This window comes from Lemur catta, chromosome 2 (genome assembly GCF_020740605.2).
Source record: "Lemur catta isolate mLemCat1 chromosome 2, mLemCat1.pri, whole genome shotgun sequence".
NCBI lineage: Eukaryota > Metazoa > Chordata > Mammalia > Primates > Lemuridae > Lemur > Lemur catta.
Window position 1 is genome coordinate 74,007,762 of NC_059129.1, and position 19,028 is coordinate 74,026,789.

Below are 19,028 nucleotides of genomic sequence, written 5' to 3' on the forward strand. Positions count from 1 at the left end.
AGGGGCCTCAGAATCCTTTGCTCCCTGAAAGCCACGCCTGCCCCTCCCACGCCCAACCTCTGGCCACCAGGGCCCAGGCCTGGCTGCCTGCTGCACTAGGCACTTGGGGAAACACCCTCCATCTCTGTCTGGACCCCTCCTCCCACTGTTCCTTTCTCCCCTTTTGTCTGCATTTTCAGGTCCGGGAGGACAGTGGGACTCCTAGGAGGGTCCCTTCTTTTCAGAAGCCCCTGTTTTCACTCAACTAAGAGCAGCCTGACCAAGGTACCAGTCTAAGACAAGCAGTTCATAAAAGAGCTGTCTTGCTTCTGGCTCCTTCACTTGTCTGGGCCTCCGGGTTAGCACTAGGCTTGCAGACAAGCTCCTTCTGGGCCGGATAAGTTTATCCAAAGGAAAGAGGACAGCACGCTGTGAAGGCTTTGCATATAAGGTGGCTTATTTTATTGGGTCTCATTGCCATAGAACAGAACACTTTCTTCCATTTAGGAAACTTCCCCCAGACACATGCCTAGAAGGCCTGCGAGGGACAGGACTGGGCCCACGAAGTCAATCTTACAATGTCTTTCAAGCCTTTCTCGAAGCCTAAGCCAAGACTTCCTCTTAGGTCTCAACTCCGCTGGGGAGATCAGTCCTTTATCACGAATACAGTGAACTCAGATGGAACCCGTGACAACCAGCCAGTTGGTAAGGGGAAGCCTGAGGAGCACTAAGAGAGATAGTTACACTGATCCTGGTGGCCAAAGACAGGTCCCCGGTGTTGGGCTCCATGCTCACAGAGGTCGCCAGGTCATTCTCGGTCAGGGGCTGGCTCCGGACACGCCGCAGCATCTCCAGGCCTGTGGGGGGAAATGCCCAGGGCTGGTGAAGCAGAGCCCATGACTGGAGCCCCAGGGCAGGCCAGCACTCCCATGGGGACACTGCAGGGGTGTCATCCCACCCAGGCCTTCCCAGGTGACCCATTGACACCTCCTCAGTATCTTCCCCTCCCTCAACAACTATTAATACATGCCACAAAAATGGACCCTTCCCTTCCCAACAGCCTCCGGGAGCACCTGGATTCCCAGGCACCCAAGTGGTTCCTCAAGAACCCAAGGTGCCAGGCGACTCTGCCAAGTCTCCACTAAGCCCTCAACCACACTTCAGCCAAGGAAACCTACCCCGGGCGTGACGATAGGAGTCCTGGCTCCCCACACACGACATCATGTGCAACAGCCACTGCCTTGCCCTGGGTGGCCCGACTACAGTGACACGAGTCTGGCCTGTGGCCGTGAACCAGCTCTCCAGCTGAATGAGGGTGTAGCTGTGCACCTCGATGCAGCGAAGGGATGTGTCACTCTGCCCTGTGAGCATAAGAGGGGACAAGACGGACTGTAAGCCACCAGCACTTGGGGAGTGGGAGGTGGCCTTGGGGGTAGAGGCCTGGGACAGTTGCAGGTGGGAAGGTAGGAGAAGAAGGGATAATGGAGGGGACAAAGGCAAAAGCCACTCACCGAAGATGAGCTCCTCCTGGTCCTCTTCCATGTCAAATACTGTCGGAGCAAGGAAGTTTTCGGGCACGGTCCACCATGGCCTCTTGGCAGGAGCACTGGTCTCCATGTCCACACACTCTGCCGCTGCCTGATTCAGAAATGGAGCAAGTAGAAGCAACTGGCAGAAAAGCCCTGGGAAAAGTGAAGAAGGGCCAAGACTCTGCCATTAATATAGGCGCCTAAATGACCCGCCTCTTGAACCACCTTACAATCGTCATCCAATCCCAGTAGCTCCTCTCAGGAAAATCCATTCTAAGCTGGGCGTGGTAGCTCACGCCTCTAATCCTGGCACTCTGGGAGGCCAAGGTGGGAGGATCACTTGAGGTCAGGAGTTTGACACCAGCCTGAGCAAGAGCGAGAAGCCATCTCTACTAAAAATAGAAAGTAATTAGCCTGGCAGCTAAAAATAGAAACAAAAAATTAGCCGGGTGTTGTGGCTCACACCTATAGTCCCAGCTACTCAGGAGGCTGAGGCAAGAGGATTGCTTGAGCCCAGGAGTTTGAGGTTGCTGTGAGCCACGCTGATGCCAGGGCAACAGAGGGAAGACTATGTCTCAAAAAAAAAAAAAAAAAAAAAAGAATAAAGAAAATCCATTCTGAGTAATTGTCTACTCTGAGCTTAATCCTTTCATGGCAAACTGAATTATCACATCGGTGCTCACCTTTCTGATGCCTAGGAATCCAAAATTTTCTTCCTTCTAAGTTCAAAGAGTTTTGGAGCAAATCTGCTGGGCATAAACCAGGGCTGGGGTTGAGGAACAGAAGGTACTGGAGCAGGAAGGCTCCAGAATGGGCTCCCTAGATGTGGACAGGTGCCAGCATCCAAGCAATGACTATATCTCTGTAGTCAAACGAGGATGGCTTTATTTAACGTGCTGCATTAAGGGACAGAAAACACCGCAGGAAAATAGAGCCACACAGGAGAAAGTTGTGGAAAACTAATTACAGGAGTGGCTAGGCGAGTCTAAGGAGAGGTTAGGGAAACAGAGGTCACTTTTCTAACATGGGGCAATTTGGTGATGATCTTGGTAACTTTTATCCAGGAGGCAGGGAGGCTCTAATATGGTCTTGATTACAGAGTATTGTAACTGTCTGGTTTCAAACATAGTTACAGACTGGCCTTTCTACATCTTCTTCCATCACAATCACTGAGTGCTCTTAACTGGTAAAAGTATTTAGCAAGAGATATTTATGTTTGGTTGGGATGATTAGAATTTACCTGTCAGCTTCCAGCTGCAAGCTTCTAGGTGCTTTTCGCTTGTCAGCCTCCCCTTTTGACCAAAAACAGACAAAGTCAGCCCTCAGGACTTTAATCTGTGGGGTGCAGATCCATATCACTGGCAGAATCCATTGATCACAAGTTACTGGGAGAACACTCTCTGCATCTACATACACATGGTCGTCATATAGCTTTTCTTGCAAAATGAGATGTTGAATCCTCTGAAAAGACAATGATTGCCCAGTAGCATTTAAGCTGAACAGGGTGCACTGGTCAACCACTACAGGTAATCACTACAAACAAAATAATTATTAATCCTATTAATAGGCCACAAAGACAAGGGCCGAGATTTCAAAACCAGGCCATGAAATCATGTCCAAAAACCCAAATGAATCTGTTCTAGATTGCCAGATAATCTTTTCTTTTAATCTACTCACAAGACCATTCTACCTGACCAGTAATGTTTTAGGTAGGTTCTACAAACACTGTTTGTTATACAACAAAGTTCTTCTTGGCTACCCAAGAAGAAACCAGAGACGATATAATCATCCATGACCACCATGAAATGTTAGTAGTTTATTGGACCTCTGGAGAAAAAATACTGTCATTTATGACTTCTATTAGGCCCAGAGACAAATTTTGAACCACATTTTCCATTTGCATTATTCCTACTAGTGGAATTGTGGCTCCCAGAGTGGAGATGAAGACAGAGTCAATTATTAATATCTCTCCATGCTTGCCTTGTTTGAGGTCTCTGAGTATCGTTCTCAGAGAAAGTCTCCTGTAGGAGTAGATGTTTAAAATACTATTAATAAAATAGTCTAAACGTATATTACAAAGGATAGGTTTGTGTAATGATCAGGTGATCTGATGTCCACATAAAAAGTAGTGCTTTAGTGTTGCACCAGGTACTATGTCAGGGGTGTGTCAGTATCACTGATCACAGCGACAGCAGGACAATTATTAATCCTTCAACATGTGAAGATTGCTTGAGTGAAGGCTGGGGAGTAACTGAAGATAACAGACTCATACGGCAAGGATAGCCTCAGTACATTGTTACAATAATGCCAGCAGTATTTTGTCATTCAGGGATAGTGTTCAATTTTGATAAAACTGAAGGTTAGAATTAATATTGTCAGGAAAATTCAAATTCCAGGAGGGACCTATAGAAGAAAATCTGCCTTTTGAAGTGTTGAAAGAAATAGCCATTACATTTTCGTTAATGGAATCAGGTGGAGGATAGAACATACATTAATGAGTTAGATTTAAACAGTAGTTATAGTCTGAGAAAAACACAGAGTTTTGCCATTCTTTAGGTGGCAAGAGAAATTCTGGACGACAGAGGATTAAGATCAACATGTCAACAAGATTTGTGACTCTTGAAAACTTTTGCTTGACCTTTAGGGGGCACCAAAACACAACAATGAGTAGAGCAAAATTTTTTTAAAAGGAGGGTGAAGATATCAGAAAATTTTTCTTGTTTTATAGTCTTGGGTAGAAGTATCTACTTGGTATCATGAGCAGCTTGATCCGAAGATCTTGGTTTGGTAGTTTTCCTCCAAAGATAATTTGTTTCTGGACAATACTTAGTAACCCTCAGTTTGTGGTTATCCTCCTGATGATCTCACTCTCCATTGAGGCCAAGGGTGGTTTTCCCTTTGATTTTTAGAAGTTTAGTCTTTTGGAAGAGACTTCAGATCTCTAACCATGACAGGTTAATTAGGTGGATTTTTGGGGAAAGCTGCTGTTACCTATTAAAAGTTAGGCGCTTTTAATTAATTCTTTCTAGTACTTGGAAATATGAGTGAAAGGGGTGGCCTTGCTGAAACAACAGGAGAATATCTAATCCCACAATTTCCTAATAACATCTAAAGATCAGTCATGAGCTATCACCCTGCTCTCTATTCTCTCCCTAGCTGGCAGGCACCTTGCAGGAACTCTGTTTGCAAAAACATCTGAAAAGGCCGGTCGTGGTGGCTCACGCCTCTAATTCTAGCACTCTGGGAGGCCGAGGCGGGAGGATTGCTCGAGGTCAGGAGTTCGAGACCAGCCTGAGCAAGAGCAAGACCCCCCCCCCTCCCTCCACTAAAAAATAGAAAGAAATTATCCGGACAACTAAAAATATACAGAAAAAATTAATCAGGCATGGTGGTGCATGCCTGTAGTCCCAGAGACTCGGGAGGCTGAGGCAGAAGGATTGCCTAAGCCCAGGAGTTTGAGGTTGCTGTGAGCTAGGCTGACACCAAGGCACTTTAGCCAAGGCAAAAGAGTGAGACTCTGTCTCAAAAAAAAAAAAAAAAAAAAAAAAAAATCTGAAAAGATCCCAGAAACAGAAAGGAAATGCAAATATTTCTCTTTATTTGTTTTATACACTCAAGGTGTTCCCCCAGAAGCTCCTGGAGGGACAGCATGGGGACAAACTCCAAGCCTTAGTTTCCTGCCCAAAACCATAACTGAGGGGCAAAATCACATTCCCTGCAATAAGGCTGACTACACTTCAGAGATAACCAACTCTCCAGGAGCAGAAAAACTGAGAAATCTGGACAACCTGGTGTCTGGAAGCTGCCCCCTGCTAAATGCTCTACAGCCACTTCTGTTTCAACTGAGAACAATCACTATTTTTTTTTTTAATTTCTTTTTGTCCCCAGAAAATCAGCAAGCATCTTGGCCTCAGGGCTGGCACACCCATCTCTTTCTTTGGGATGCTACCATCTCCCTGCTCTCCCTCTCTTTCCTCTCTCCCTCTCATTCTCTCCCTCCTAAAAGGATAAAATAAACTTTTTTAGTTTTATATATCCAGATCTCTGCATGAGAAACTTTTCTCCACCCACACCATGAGCACCTACTAGGTTTTCCAATTTAACACTGAGCTTGCAATATGGTGGAGTACAGGTTCAGGAGTGAATTCCTAAATGCATAGAGTGGCATATGGATCCCAGGAGGAGTTGAGTTCATTGTCATCAAGGCTAATACCAATTCTCAAGACATGGAAATGGGTCTTGGAGACTATTCTCAAATTTAGTTTTAGAAGTCATTTTTTTTCTTTCTAGTTTCTCTAAATATTTTGGAGCTATTTTTTCATCCCAAGCACAGTGAAATGTGTGCCCCACATCACTGAAAAATAAGTTGGAATTCCTTAGGTTCCAGAACAACAATCAAACAATTTTACCATCAGAATCTTGGCTATACATCAGAAATATCCTCAATCCATCCTAGAAATAAGCAGATAATGGCCAGACATATTTACAAACCATCACTAGGACAATTGCTTTGGTCAATGCTACTTATTTAGCACAGTGCTAAACTAAGTTATTACCTGGGGATTCTAGGTAATTGCACTTTGAATAAGTCTCCATTCTTTTATATGGCTAACCCCTTAAGTAACAGCAACGCTTCTAAAAGTTCTTTAATTTCTTGCCATATTTAATGAGATTTCCACAAGAGGTCAGAAAACCTATTTCCAAGGTTTTCTGAACTACACCAACCTAGTTGCAATCTACTGCCTATATAAATATTTGGTTGGCCAGGACAGTAGCTCAAGCCTGTAATCCTAGCACTCCCGGAAGCCCAGGCAGGAGGATCCCTTGAGGTCAGGAGAGCTGGAGACAGGCCTGAGCAAGAGTGAGACCCTGTCTCTACAAAAAATAGAAAAAAAATTAGCTGGGTGTTTTGTCATGCACCGATAGTCCTAGCTACTTGGGAGGCTGAGGCAGGATTGCTTGAGCTCAGCAATTTGATGTTGCTGTGAGCTATGATGATCCCATGGCACTCTAGCCCCAGTGACAGTGTGAGATTCTGCCTCAAATAAATAAATAAATATTTGGTTTCTTAATCTCTTGTTAGCTTGGCAAGCTTAAGTGAGGGAGAACAACAATTCAGCCATTTGAGCTCATTTAACTTCTGGGAGAAAGTCATAATGATGAATTTAGAACCATGATAGCACAGAATATTTGAAAAATTATAATTTTTATATATATATTTCTTAGGCAAGCATGAAAATGAGGTTTACTGAGGAGAGAAAGATAGGACTACAGAGCAAGAAGAAGATATACGTTTATAGAGCAGGACGCTTACGCCACAGATGATGACTGGACACACTGCGGCAGCAAAGGGAGAGCAAAAGGAAGGGCAAAAAGCTATGTTTTTCAGTATGAACCATTATCAAGCAACCTTAGGCTGGGTGCAGTTGCTCATGCCTGTAATCCTAGAACTCTGGGAGGCCGAGACAGGATTGCTTGAGGTCAGGAGTTCAAGACCAGCTTGAGCAAGAGTGAGACCCCCATCTCTACAAAAAAATAGAAAAATTAGCCAGGTGTGCTGGCATGCACCTCTAGTCCCAGGTACTTGGGAGGCTGAGGCAGGAGGATCACTTGAGCCCAGGAATTGGAGGCTGCAGTGAGCTATGATGAGGCCACTGTACTCCAGCCTAGGCAACAGAGAAAGACCCCGTTGCAAAAAACAAAACCAAAAAAACAAGGAACATTAAATAATCTTAACAAAGGAGTTTCCAAAATATTTGTACAGAGCATAGATAGTTCCCTCACACAGGTCAAATAATCATGAACTCGCCTCCTGAACTAAAGGAAGGAGAGTTGTCCTGAGAGTGAATCAAGGCACTAACAAATACCCAGGGAGTTTAATTTATCCCGTAAAGTATATTATGAATGTCAGTAATTGAAAATTGAAAAAGAATTTTCTTGTGTAAAATCAATGCATTAACAGTTATTGTGTCAGTCTATATAATAAGCCAGAGGGTTTTTTAAACTTTAGAAGTATACAATCCTTTATTATAATTAACCTACGAAAACTCAACTTTTATTTCCACTTGTCTTTTTAATGCTATTCTGAGTTTGGTAACCAAAAGAGCACTCATAATGTCTGTAACTCAAAATCTGGAGAATGTCAAGCAAACATGAATATTCCTTTTATTCTTTCCTTTGTAAATTAAAAGAGCAAATATCTTTAACAGTGGCCATTCCAGGAAACCTAAATAAAAGACATCTTAATGGTTTGATAATTTTGGACTTGGAGCCTGTATTTTAGAAAAATAACAATGAGGTATGTGTTAGACTAGAGCGCCAGTAGGTGTAACGGTAGGAAATGGACGGATAGAGCAATCAGGATTTTCTGGTTTCAAGATTTTGGGCAATTAGATCAATACTATTTTCCGGGGAGAAAAAAAGATAAAAAAAAAACACTTTGGGCAAGTGGCTCAAAAAATAAAAGTTTTTAAAAACCAGATTGGAGGCCGAGTACGGCCCCAGTGCAATGTCTGCACCCCGAGCGAGCGCGCCAGGGTGATGCCCAGCTGACAGCGAGGCTCCGCGCCCCAAGGAGAGTGAGCAGAAGTGGGGAGGGCACTGGCAGCTGGACCAGCTGTGGGCCCGGAAAACCTCCCACACCCCCACACCCACGCACTCCTTTGGGCCTGCAGGCTGCTCCCCCAGAGTGGAGGCAGCCAGAGGACGTGCGTTCGTCGAACGTGTCCGCGCGGGGAGAGCGGCGGGGACCGAGACCGGGCGCCACCGCCGGGTCCCACAGGCAAGGCAGCGAGACTGGCGGCGCAGCCACCTTGGCGGGACCTATTTGCTCGAGTCCATCGCAAGATTTTCTTCTCGGTATATCGCGCTTTGGGTGGTGGCCCTGAGACCTGAGGACGGAGCCCCGGGTGACGTATGTAATGAGATCACACGTGCATCTGCTAGAAAAGCATTTTGCTCAGTGCCAGAGATTTAGAGCCCGGAGCATCCTCCTTATCCTTGCTCCCACTTTCCTTCTTTCTCCGTCCTGCACCCCATTTCAATCTCTCGCCTCTGTCGCTCCCTTTCCTTCCCCCTCGCCCCCTCTTCCCCTTCTTTCACCTTCCTCTCACCCTGGGCACGCACAGGGTTTCTTTCTCCTCCTGGAGAGGATCGCCTTTTCTCAAAGGAAACAAGTGCAGTAAACAGAAAATTTCTTTCTGTCCAGGGGGAAAAACAAGATAGAATACAACCTCAGAAAAAAATAGTGTGCAGAATCCAATTAAACTGAAAAGGGAAACTGGCAAGACATCCAGCCCCAGTGCCCAGAGAGGGAAAGCATCAACTTTGACTTCATTTTGGTATTGTAAAAAAAAAAAAAAGTCTGACTTCAAACTGTGGGAGGAACACAAAGAAGCTGAATCTCAGCCCCTTACATAATATGCCTGGACTTCCTGCTGTTGGCAATAATACAGTACTGTCTTGACACCCAACTTCACCAGTGCTTCCTGTTACTAGCAGTTAAATGCGTGCTGCCTGATGCTCATCCCTTTTAGATACTTCTCATTTTGATTGATTGAGCTCAGCAGTGGTCCACTTTTGAAGGAAGGACAATGAATTATAGGTAACTAATATTTTATCACATAATATCTTCAGAGCAAAAAGCACAAATATATCTTAATTATTTTAATTTACAAGCACTTTCCAAACAATATATTAAGCATCAAAGGATTTATAATCAAAATGTATATTTTCAGTACCAGAAAACTAATACTATACAAAAATCCTATTTATACGGTAAATGTCAAGCCCCTTTAGATGTAATTCTCTTACTGTACATCTTGCTGGAGAGAAATCCTATTAATGCAACTAGTATTAGAAAGTCTGCAGTGATAATTCTATCAAACGTGAGAAAATACACTGGGTGTAAGTCCAATAAATGTAATGAATTTTTAAAAAATTCTCCTCAGGAACATTGGATTTATTGTTGAAGTGGAGAACCTATAGTGGAGAAAAATATTATAGATCATCAACATGGAAAGTCAATCATCGACACCCTAACCTAAACATGTACCAGAAAAAAATCTCTTACTTATAATCCATGGGAAGTTTCTGTCCCAACTCAATTTATTAGGTATCACTGAATGCACACTGGAAAATACTCTATAATGCAATCAATGAGAACTGTTTCAATGTCCTTTCATCCTGTTGTAGACATGAGAAAACTCACATTTTAATGAACTATACTGAAGCCATGGATTCAGGTATTTTGCACTCAAAGTACACAATTCAAAGACAAAAAAAAATTCAAATTAAATTATATACTGAAGTACTCATTTTGTTGGAAATTTTTTTAATAGTGATCATAATGTATTCAAAGGAACTTAGCTCTTCCTGGTGATTCAGAGCAATAGTCAGGCAAATTTTTTCTATAAAGTGCCAGATAGTAAATATTTTATTCTTTGTGGCATGCAGTCTCTGTCAAAACTAATCAACTCAGTGACTGTAGTGCAAAAGTAGCCAGAGATAATACGTAAATTATGGGTACAGCTGTGTCCCAAGAAAACTTTACTGATAAACACAAACTGAATTTTATATAATTTTATATGTAATGAAATATCATCCTTCTTTTGATTTTTTAAACCATTTAAAAATGTAAAAATGGGCAGGGTGTAATGGCTCACACCTGTAATCCCAGCACTTTGGGAGGCCAAGGTGGGATTACCCTCTGAGCCCAGGAGTTCAACACCAGCCTGGGTAATACAGCCAGACCCCAGGGCTACAAAAAAATTTTTAATTAGCAGGGTGTGGTGCCGTGTGCCAGTAGTCCCAACTACTTGGGAGGCTGAGGTGGAATGATCACTTGAGCCCCAGAGTTGGAGGTTGCAGTGAGCTATGACCACGCCACTGTAGACTCAGAAAGAGAGGGAGCCCTGGTCTCAAAAAAAAAAGAATGTAAAAATGATTCCTAAACCATAAGCTATACCACAAAACAGGCATGAAAAAGGATTAGTCCTATCCAGGTACTATTACTATAAAACTTCAATAAATGAGAGTGTGTTCACTGATGCATGAATAGAAAGATTTATCAATGGAATAGAAAACCAAAAATACACCTAAAAATACACAGAAATTTAATATTGGATACAGGAGACAATTCAGATTAGTATAGAAAAGACCTCTTAATCAATGATGTTGGGATAAACAGGTAAGCCATTTAAAAATCACTCGGGGCACCACCCAGTGGCTCACACCTGTAATCCCTTGGGGAGGCTGAGGCAGGAGGATTGCTTGAGCCCAGGAGTTCCGTGTTACAGTGAGAGCTATGATTACACCACTGCATTCCAGCCTGGGCAACAGAGCAAGACCCCGACTCTTCAAAAAATAAAATCAATTTGAACCATAACTAACAACCTAAATTAAAGTATCGATACTATTAAATCAATACTATTAATGTATTATAGTTATGGAATGAGGAAGGCCTTCCTAAGAATGAAACAAAATCCAGAGGCCATTAATTAAAAAAAGTGAATTCAACCTCATAAATATCAAAAATGTCTACATGGCAAATACCACCAAAGGAAAGTAAAAAACAAATGACAAACTGGAAAGAAATACTTGCAACTCATACTACAAGCAAAGTACTAATTTTTATAATGCATCAAGAGGTACTACAAATCAATAACAACCCAATGGACAACAGCCTAAATAAACAGTTCATAGAAAGTGCAGTATAAATTGCCTTTATGAACATGAGAAGACACTCAGTGCCACTTGTAATAAAATAAATGCAAGTTAAAACTGCATTAAGGGCCGGGCGTGGTGGTTCGCTCCTGTAATCCTAGCACTCTGGGAGGCCGAGGCAGGAGGATCGCTCAAGGTCAGGAGTTCAAGACCAGCCTGAGCAAGAGCGAGACCCCATCTCTACTACAAATAGAAAGAAATGATCTGGACAGCTAAAAATATATATAGAAAAAAAATTAGCTGGGCATGGTGGTGCATGCCTATAGTTCCAGCTCCTCGGGAGGCTGAGACAGGAGGATTGCTTGAGCCCAAGAGTTTGAGGTTGCTGTGAGCTAGGCTGATGCCACGCCACTCTAGCCTGGGCAACAGAGCGAGACATCTGTCTCAAAAAAATAAATAAATAAATAAACTGCATTAAGAAACCATTTTTAGGCCAGGGAAGGTGACTCACGCCTGTAATCCTAGCAATCTGGGGGGATTGCTCAAGGTCAGGAGTTGGAGGAGAACCACCTCAGCAAGAGCAAGACACCGTCTCTAAAAAAAAAAAAAAAAAAGAAACCACTTTTCATCTATCAGACTGACAAAAAATACTCGATACCCAGTGTTGGTGAGGGTATGAGGAAACAGGTATGTTAATACATACGTGGTAAAAGTGTAAACTGGTCAACATCTAAGCAAGGAAACTTGCCTATATCCATTAATCCATTAATGTACTTTTAGCAATTTATCTCACAGATAAATGTGCAAAATGATGTATGCACATTGCAGTACTGCAGTAGTTTTTGTAACAGCAAAAGATTGGAAATAACCTAAAAGTCCACCAATACAGATGGGTTGAATGTTACATCCATGAAGTGGAATACTATGTAGCTACAAGAAATTAGGATAAAGTGTTTATTCTCTAAAATGAAACCATCTGCAAGATATATTATTAAGTAAAAAAAATAAAAACAGGCAAGGTGGCAAGGAGTGTATTGTATGATGCCATTTTATAGAAAAAAGAAGGAAAAATTGTGTATATATGTGTATTTATCTGGGTACTAAAGACAAATACAAGAAATCAAAAACAAATTTACGAATGAAACTGTATGGCTGAAGGACAGTGTTTTGGAGGGTATCTTTTTCATTAAAAGCACTTTTTGAATTTTGAAACTTATGAAAATATTACTTATTCAAAAAGACAAAATTTTAAATTTAAATTAAAATGCCCTAACGGATATTCAATTATTGGTTAAGTAAAAAGTAGTTCCAGACAGAGACCATACTTTGTTAAGGCTTAAGTAAATATTTTCTTTAGGAAAATAAAAAATGTTGCACCCATTGAACAGAAAACGACATGTTAAGCAAAAAGAAACCCAATAAGCCTTTTTTATTAACAGTCTCCTCAAGAAAATGTTTCAGAGAAGCAACCTTCAGTGGGACCATTACTTGCAGAGAGTGACAGCTCAGATTCCTTCCACCCCACTGAAGTATATACAGACCCATTATGAGATAAAAGTGTTTTCTGGCAATTGTGTAATGAAAACAGGTAACACAGAGCCATGACTGTCATGGCACAAGTTTGAATGGAGTTAGGAATACTGTAGTCCCTTTGGAAGTCATGAAAGTCTTCCCTAGGAAGGTTTTTGTAAGATCAGTGTTGATTATTGTCCAAAGGTCAGGTATGTACATTTATTGGCTTATGCCTAGTAACCGGAATGTGCTTCGTTCCTTTATAGGTCCTTTTTCCCCCAATATTAGAATAAATTCCTAGCCATTAAAAAGACTTTCATTTGTTTATTCAACAAATCATTATTGAGGGCCTGCTATATGGCAGACACTGTGCTAGGCCTCAGGACTACAACACTAAACAATTAGTTTCTAGAGAAATAGCTTCATTGAATAATTGTTGAGTATAGTATTATAAACTTATAGAAAACACCATTTTCCAATAAAAATCATAGCCATTATGTGTAAACCAGTTATACTGACAGTCTTTGAAGAGCCCGAAATCTTTCAGTCTTTTCTTTTAACTCCAAATAACTCCAGAGTTCATTAAGATATTTGACCATCAAGAAGCAGCAGGACGAAGGGCTGGGCCCAGTGGCTCTCACCCATAATCCGAGCACTTTGGGAGGCCGAGGCAGGAAGGTAGCTTGAGACCAGGAGTTGGAGTTTGAGGTTGCAGTGAGCTATCATGGTGCCACTGCCCTCTAGCTCAGGGGACAAAGTGAGACCTTGTCTCAAAAAAGAAAAGAAAAGAAGTAGCAGACCAGAAGTTCTTAACAACCAATTTACCAATAAGTAAGCATAATCTGTCAAGCATAACTGGTGTGACTAGTGACTTCACACATTAGCATTCCACATTTTCTTCCTAGCCAAGATTAAATATATAACAATAATAATATGGTGGGAGGAGGGGTACCTGTCAATTTATAAGGCATTTCCACATGTCTCATCTCATATAATCCACACTTTTGTTATCCCCATTTTACTGTGAAGAAACTCATTAAGAGAATTATCACTAGGTGTCTAATTATTAATAATAAATGGTGGAGTTAGGACTGGAACCCAACTCTCCTGGTGCTTAGGATTATATTCTTTCTACATAGGCCAATAAAAAAACAAAAAAATATATATTCTTTCTACTAAGTCATGTGCTTAATGTTTAGACAATAGGCTTTAAGCAAATTCTCTACAGGTGCTCCTGAGTTAGCATAATTGAAAGTACCAGCTGATCCTTATTTTAAAATTTCCCAAGGAGAGTTCTGACTAATACACATTAAAAGGTACGGCCTTTCTTAGGAATTTGGTTTGGGGATACTCTAACAATAGCAAGTAACTGCAGGTATCTGGGTCATGGTTGGGGAATTTTTTTTCTTTGGTTCTTGATTATAATTTATTCTTTTTCTTTCTTTTTTTTTTTTCTTGAGACAGTGTCTCTCACTCTGTTGCCTGGGCTAGAGTGAAGTGGCGTCAGCCTAGGTCACAGCAACCTCAAACTCCTGGGCTCAAGCAATTCTCCTGCCTCAGCCTCCTGAGTAGCTGGGACTATACGCATGCACCACCATGCCCGGCTAAGTTTTTCTATACATTTTTTTAGTTGTCCATATAATTTCTTTCTATTTTTAGTAGAGACGGGGGTCTTGCTCTTGCTCAGGCTGGTCTTGAACTCCTGACCTTGAGCGATCCACCCACCTCGGCCTCCCAGAGTGCTAGGATTACAGGCGTGGGCCACCTCGCCCGGCCGATTATAATTTGTTCTTAAGTAGTTAGCAATGTGTACGGTTTGATATTTGTGGCCAAGTGAAACTCTTCAACCCTCAGACAAATATATGATTTCACATATATTAAATACCCAGAATAAATAAATATATTCAGCAAATAGTCTGTTACTATTGCTTTGCCTACAGGAAAGACTCACATAAGTGTTAGCCCAGTGAAAATGCATGTTGAATCTCTGTATCACAGCAAATACTGTTGGCAGGAAGTGTGCATTTGACCATTTCACAAGCTCAGAAAATTTCTTACTGGGAATCCTAGGGGCATAGGCAGGCAGAAAGTGGAGGTGGGTGGTAAACTCTGCAACCTAGATTCAAAAAGCACTTCCACGTGAACTCAAAAAAGTTATTCTCTCTGCACATCAGTTTCCTTACCTGTAAAATTGCATTAATAATTTCTAATTTCCAGCAGTTGCTGGATCACATATATTAATGTGTCTGAGTACCAGGCTTTGAGCCCTCTGCCTCTCCCTCAGACACAGGTAAACTGCTCATCCAGGTACTTGATCCCCAAATAGAGATTGTCTGCCAGGGCCTGCTTAGCTGCCATCTGTGGTACCAAGCTTTGAGCTGCTAGGGCTAGGGGCCATGATTCGGTGGGAGTCCACTGGTGAGAGAAGTGGTAGTAATGTCAAGGGCAGGGTTTGCAAAAAAAATTTTATATAGAACCTGCTGCTCAGGTTCCAGAGTTTCCCTGAAGACCTGCTTCTTCTACTCCCTGCCAGGCAGTCTGGGGAACAATGAGCTCTTAAGGGAACCCAGTGGCTCAGGCCAGAACATTTGGAAATTCAGGTAGTGTTTTACCTTCCCTTGTGGCTATGGAAGTGATTTGAGTTGGCTCTCAAGTCTATGTCCTCTCCTTCCTCATCTTGATCACACAAAGGCTCCCTACTGACAAATCCAGTATTTTTTTTAAGGTCTCTCTATGTTGCCAGGCTGGAGTGCAGTGGCTACTTACAGGTGCCCTTGAACTCCTGGGCTCAAGCTATCCTCCTGCCTCAGCCTCCTCAGTAGCTGCAAGTACAGGCACTCACCACTGCGCCTAGGTGATTTTTAAGTTTTTGTTTCTGTCATGATTACATGGGAGTCAAATGTTACTTATAGAAGAGGTTGAAATCATTCCATCAAAGACCTAGCAAAGAACTAAGGGACAGAGTCTGGCCTGGGGAGGGACTCACTCTATCATCTTTCTTTAGTTCACAAAGTTAATTGTCAATTTATCCTCAATGTTCAGAATGATGCCTAGTACCTAGTAAGCAATCAGTAAATATTTGTTTAGTGAATGAGTAAATTATTACCATAGTTTACCTATATCTCTGTTAAAATTTCCATTTTTCTAATTTTAAACTATTATGAAAAAAATGCTTCCAGTTAAATATTTTGCACACTTTTTTTTTTTTTTTTTGAGACCAGGTCTTACTCTGTTGTCCAAGTTGGAGTGCAGTGGCACATTCATAGCTCACTGCAGCCTCGAACTCCTGGGCTCAAGTGATCCTCTTGTCTCAGCCTCCCGAGTAGCTGGGACTACAGGCACGTGCCACCATGCCCAGCCAGTTTTTTAATTTTTCGTAGTGACGGGGTCTCGCTATGTTGCCCAGGCCAATCTCAAATTCCTGGTCTCAAGTGATCCTCCCGCCTCAGCCTCCCAAAGTACAGGGATTATAGACATGAGTCACTGCACCCACCCTTGTATACCTCTTTTTGAACACTTGTTTATCTGTAGATATGAAACAGTGAAATTAGAAATGTCTAAAGCAATGTTTTTAATTGTAATCAATATTACTTTGAAGATAATTATTTAATTTTAATATTTTCACTTGAATTAATATGCCAAATCCCACCCCCCATCCCAGGTAGCTATACTGATTTATACTTCTACCAACACTATCCACTTGACCACAAAACACTTCAGCTTTGGCCAGTGTGGGGGAAAATGGCTCTCTCCATTGTTTTGCTTTGCATGCCAGCAGTCATCAGTACTGTTAAGCATTTTTTATTTTTATTTTTATTTTTTTAGATGCTAATCTTATCCAGAAAAACCATCTTTTTTATTTAGTCACTCTTATTTTATTCTTGCTTCCTCGTCTATGTTTTGCCTATTTATACATTTGCTCACTTCTCTATAGAGTTGTCTTTTTCTTTTTTTTTTTTCTTTGAGACAGAGTCTTGCTCTGTTGCCCGGGCTAGAGTGCCGTGGCGTCAGCCTAGCTCACAGCAACCTCAAACTCCTGGGCTCAAGTAATCCTCCTGCCTCAGCCTCCCGAGTAGCTGGGACTACAGGCATGCACCACCATGCCCGGCTAATTTTTTTTTCTATATACATAATTTTAGCTGTCCAGATCATTTCTTTCTATTTTTAGTAGAGACGGGGGTCTCCCTCTTGCTCAGGCTGGTCTCAAACTCCTGACCTCGAGCAATCGATCCTCCTGCCTCAGCCTCCCAGAGTGCTAGGATTACAGGCGTGAGCCACCGTGCCCGGCCAGTCTTTTTTTTATATATATTTTTTCACTGTCTATTCCAGTGAATATTTCACAGTATCCACTATATGTGTTTTCTCTCTTTTTTAACTTTATTTATGGTATTTTTGTCCTATTTAACATTCTAGCCCATGCCTTCACATCTTCTACATAGAAATGGAAGAATAATTACCCTTGTAAACACCTTGTCTACTCCCATTTGGTAGCATCAAATCTAATTGATTCAAGTTTTACCCTCCCTTCACAGGCAATATAGTGTGCTTATCAGAAGCATAAACTCCAGAACCAGAGTGCTTACGTTCAAGCAAAGGTTTTGCCACTTACTGTGCAACCTTGGGCCAGCTGCTTAAGCCCTGTGGGCCTCACTTGCCTTCTTTGTGAAACAGCGGTAATAACAGTGTACACACTTTCATAGGGCTGTGGTGAGGATTAGATTAGTTAATATATTTAAAGAGCTTAAACGAGTGTTTGGTGCATAGCAAATGCTATACATTCCTCCTCTCTTTTTTCCTTACTATTTATTTCCTCACTATGCCTTTGCTTGATTATTGGCCCTTATAGAAACTGCTGGTCCAACACCTGGCAACACTTCATGCCATTATTTTAAATGACTTCAGATTAATACAAATATATCCAAGTAAAATAGTTTACATTTTAAAGGTGTTACATCCATTTTGTTTTGAGATGTGTCAATAGAAACCTATGTTTCTTTTCTTTCTAAATGTTTAAAATGTCCTCAAATCAATTAACAATAGAGTGGAAGTCAGGCTCTCTGGTTTAATTTTTCTCTTTATATTGCTATCTTCTGTTTCCACTGCTTTTCACTTATTTGGACTTAGTTTCTTTATCTGCAAGACATCCTGAGGACGAACTTAATTAGAAATGTGCAAGATCTAGATGAAGACCCACCAGATAGGATGCTCTCTGCAAACACACAACTCACTGACTCAACCAACGAGGAAATTATCCCACAAAGCAGACAGTCCAATGGAAGGCAGAATTCAGGACTTAGGAGCTAAGTGATGCCACCGGGGGCCGAGGCTTCTCCGTCCCTTCACCGGACTAACCGAGTTCGACACCACACGGGGGTCAGGTCGCCGAAGCCGGCTTGACCGGCAGGGATGGAGGCGATGAGGGCGGCGCGCCACAGGCGCCGGCCCGGGCCGCCTTCCGAGCGGGGTTGCGGCGGCGGCGGCGGCGGCGGCGGGGGACGGCAGCGGGTCGCGACGAACGCGGGGACGGCGGCGCCCACCCGGCCGCGCGCCCGGCGCTCCCGGGGTCCGGGCTGGCGCGGCACCAGGCGCAGCCGGGCGGAAGTGGCGGCCACCCCGCCGGAAGCGCGCGGCTGCGGCGGAAGAAGCAATGCTGCGCCTGCCTCTCGCTTGTTCGGGCCGTAGCTCCTGGACCCGGGAAGTCGGGGTGCGCGGAGGGAGGAGTCAGCGGCAATGACCCAGGCCCGGACGCCCCCTGCGGCTGAACCGCCGGAGCTGCGTGGCGAGCGGCCTGGGAGCGCCGTCTTCGCTTGGATCGGGCTGGGGCTCGGGGACCCGGACTGCGGGGCCGCCTCTTCTGGCGCCTTAATTTAACCCCGAGATAGGGTGGAAAATCCTAGACACCCTAAGTAGTCGGCCGCCAAGTGAGGTCTGGACCCCCCAGGAATGTCTCCTGAGGAGGGATGTTTTCCCCAGTCTGTGGGGGATGCGGGCGGGCCGGTAATCCAGGCCCATCCTCGGGGGGACCCGAAATGCTCCGCATGCCCAGTGAACGGCCTCTCACGCACCGCGCCGTGATGTATTGGGCACTCCATCGGCCGCTCGGGCTGGGGAGAAACGCGTGTTGTTGGATCTCTGTTATTCTTTCCTGTGGGTTCCATTTTATCTCTGTCGGTTTATGGCTTTACACGTGAATTTGAAGAATTTTCCTTACTTAGCGATATTGGAAGGGAGATAATTTTGTTCAGCTCTGCCCCCTGGGAGGCATAGGACCCTGCAACTCCTCTAGGTTTGTGTCTTTTTCAGTGAGATCACTAATGCAGGTAGGGAAGGCTCAAAATAGGTACT

At 43.1% G+C, this 19,028-nt stretch overlaps 1 protein-coding gene across 1 annotated transcript; it reads right to left on the minus strand.

The window, feature by feature from the left end:
• Positions 1-418: 418 nt before the first annotated feature.
• LOC123632101 (putative KHDC1-like protein) lies at positions 419-17,898 on the minus strand (the record flags this gene model as incomplete). Its single annotated transcript, XM_045542221.1, has 5 exons — positions 419-836; positions 1,158-1,340; positions 1,491-1,661; positions 2,749-2,800; positions 17,878-17,898. Coding segments are annotated over 5 exons (627 nt in total), but the record flags the coding sequence as incomplete, so codon positions are not given.
• Positions 17,899-19,028: the final 1,130 nt, after the last annotated feature.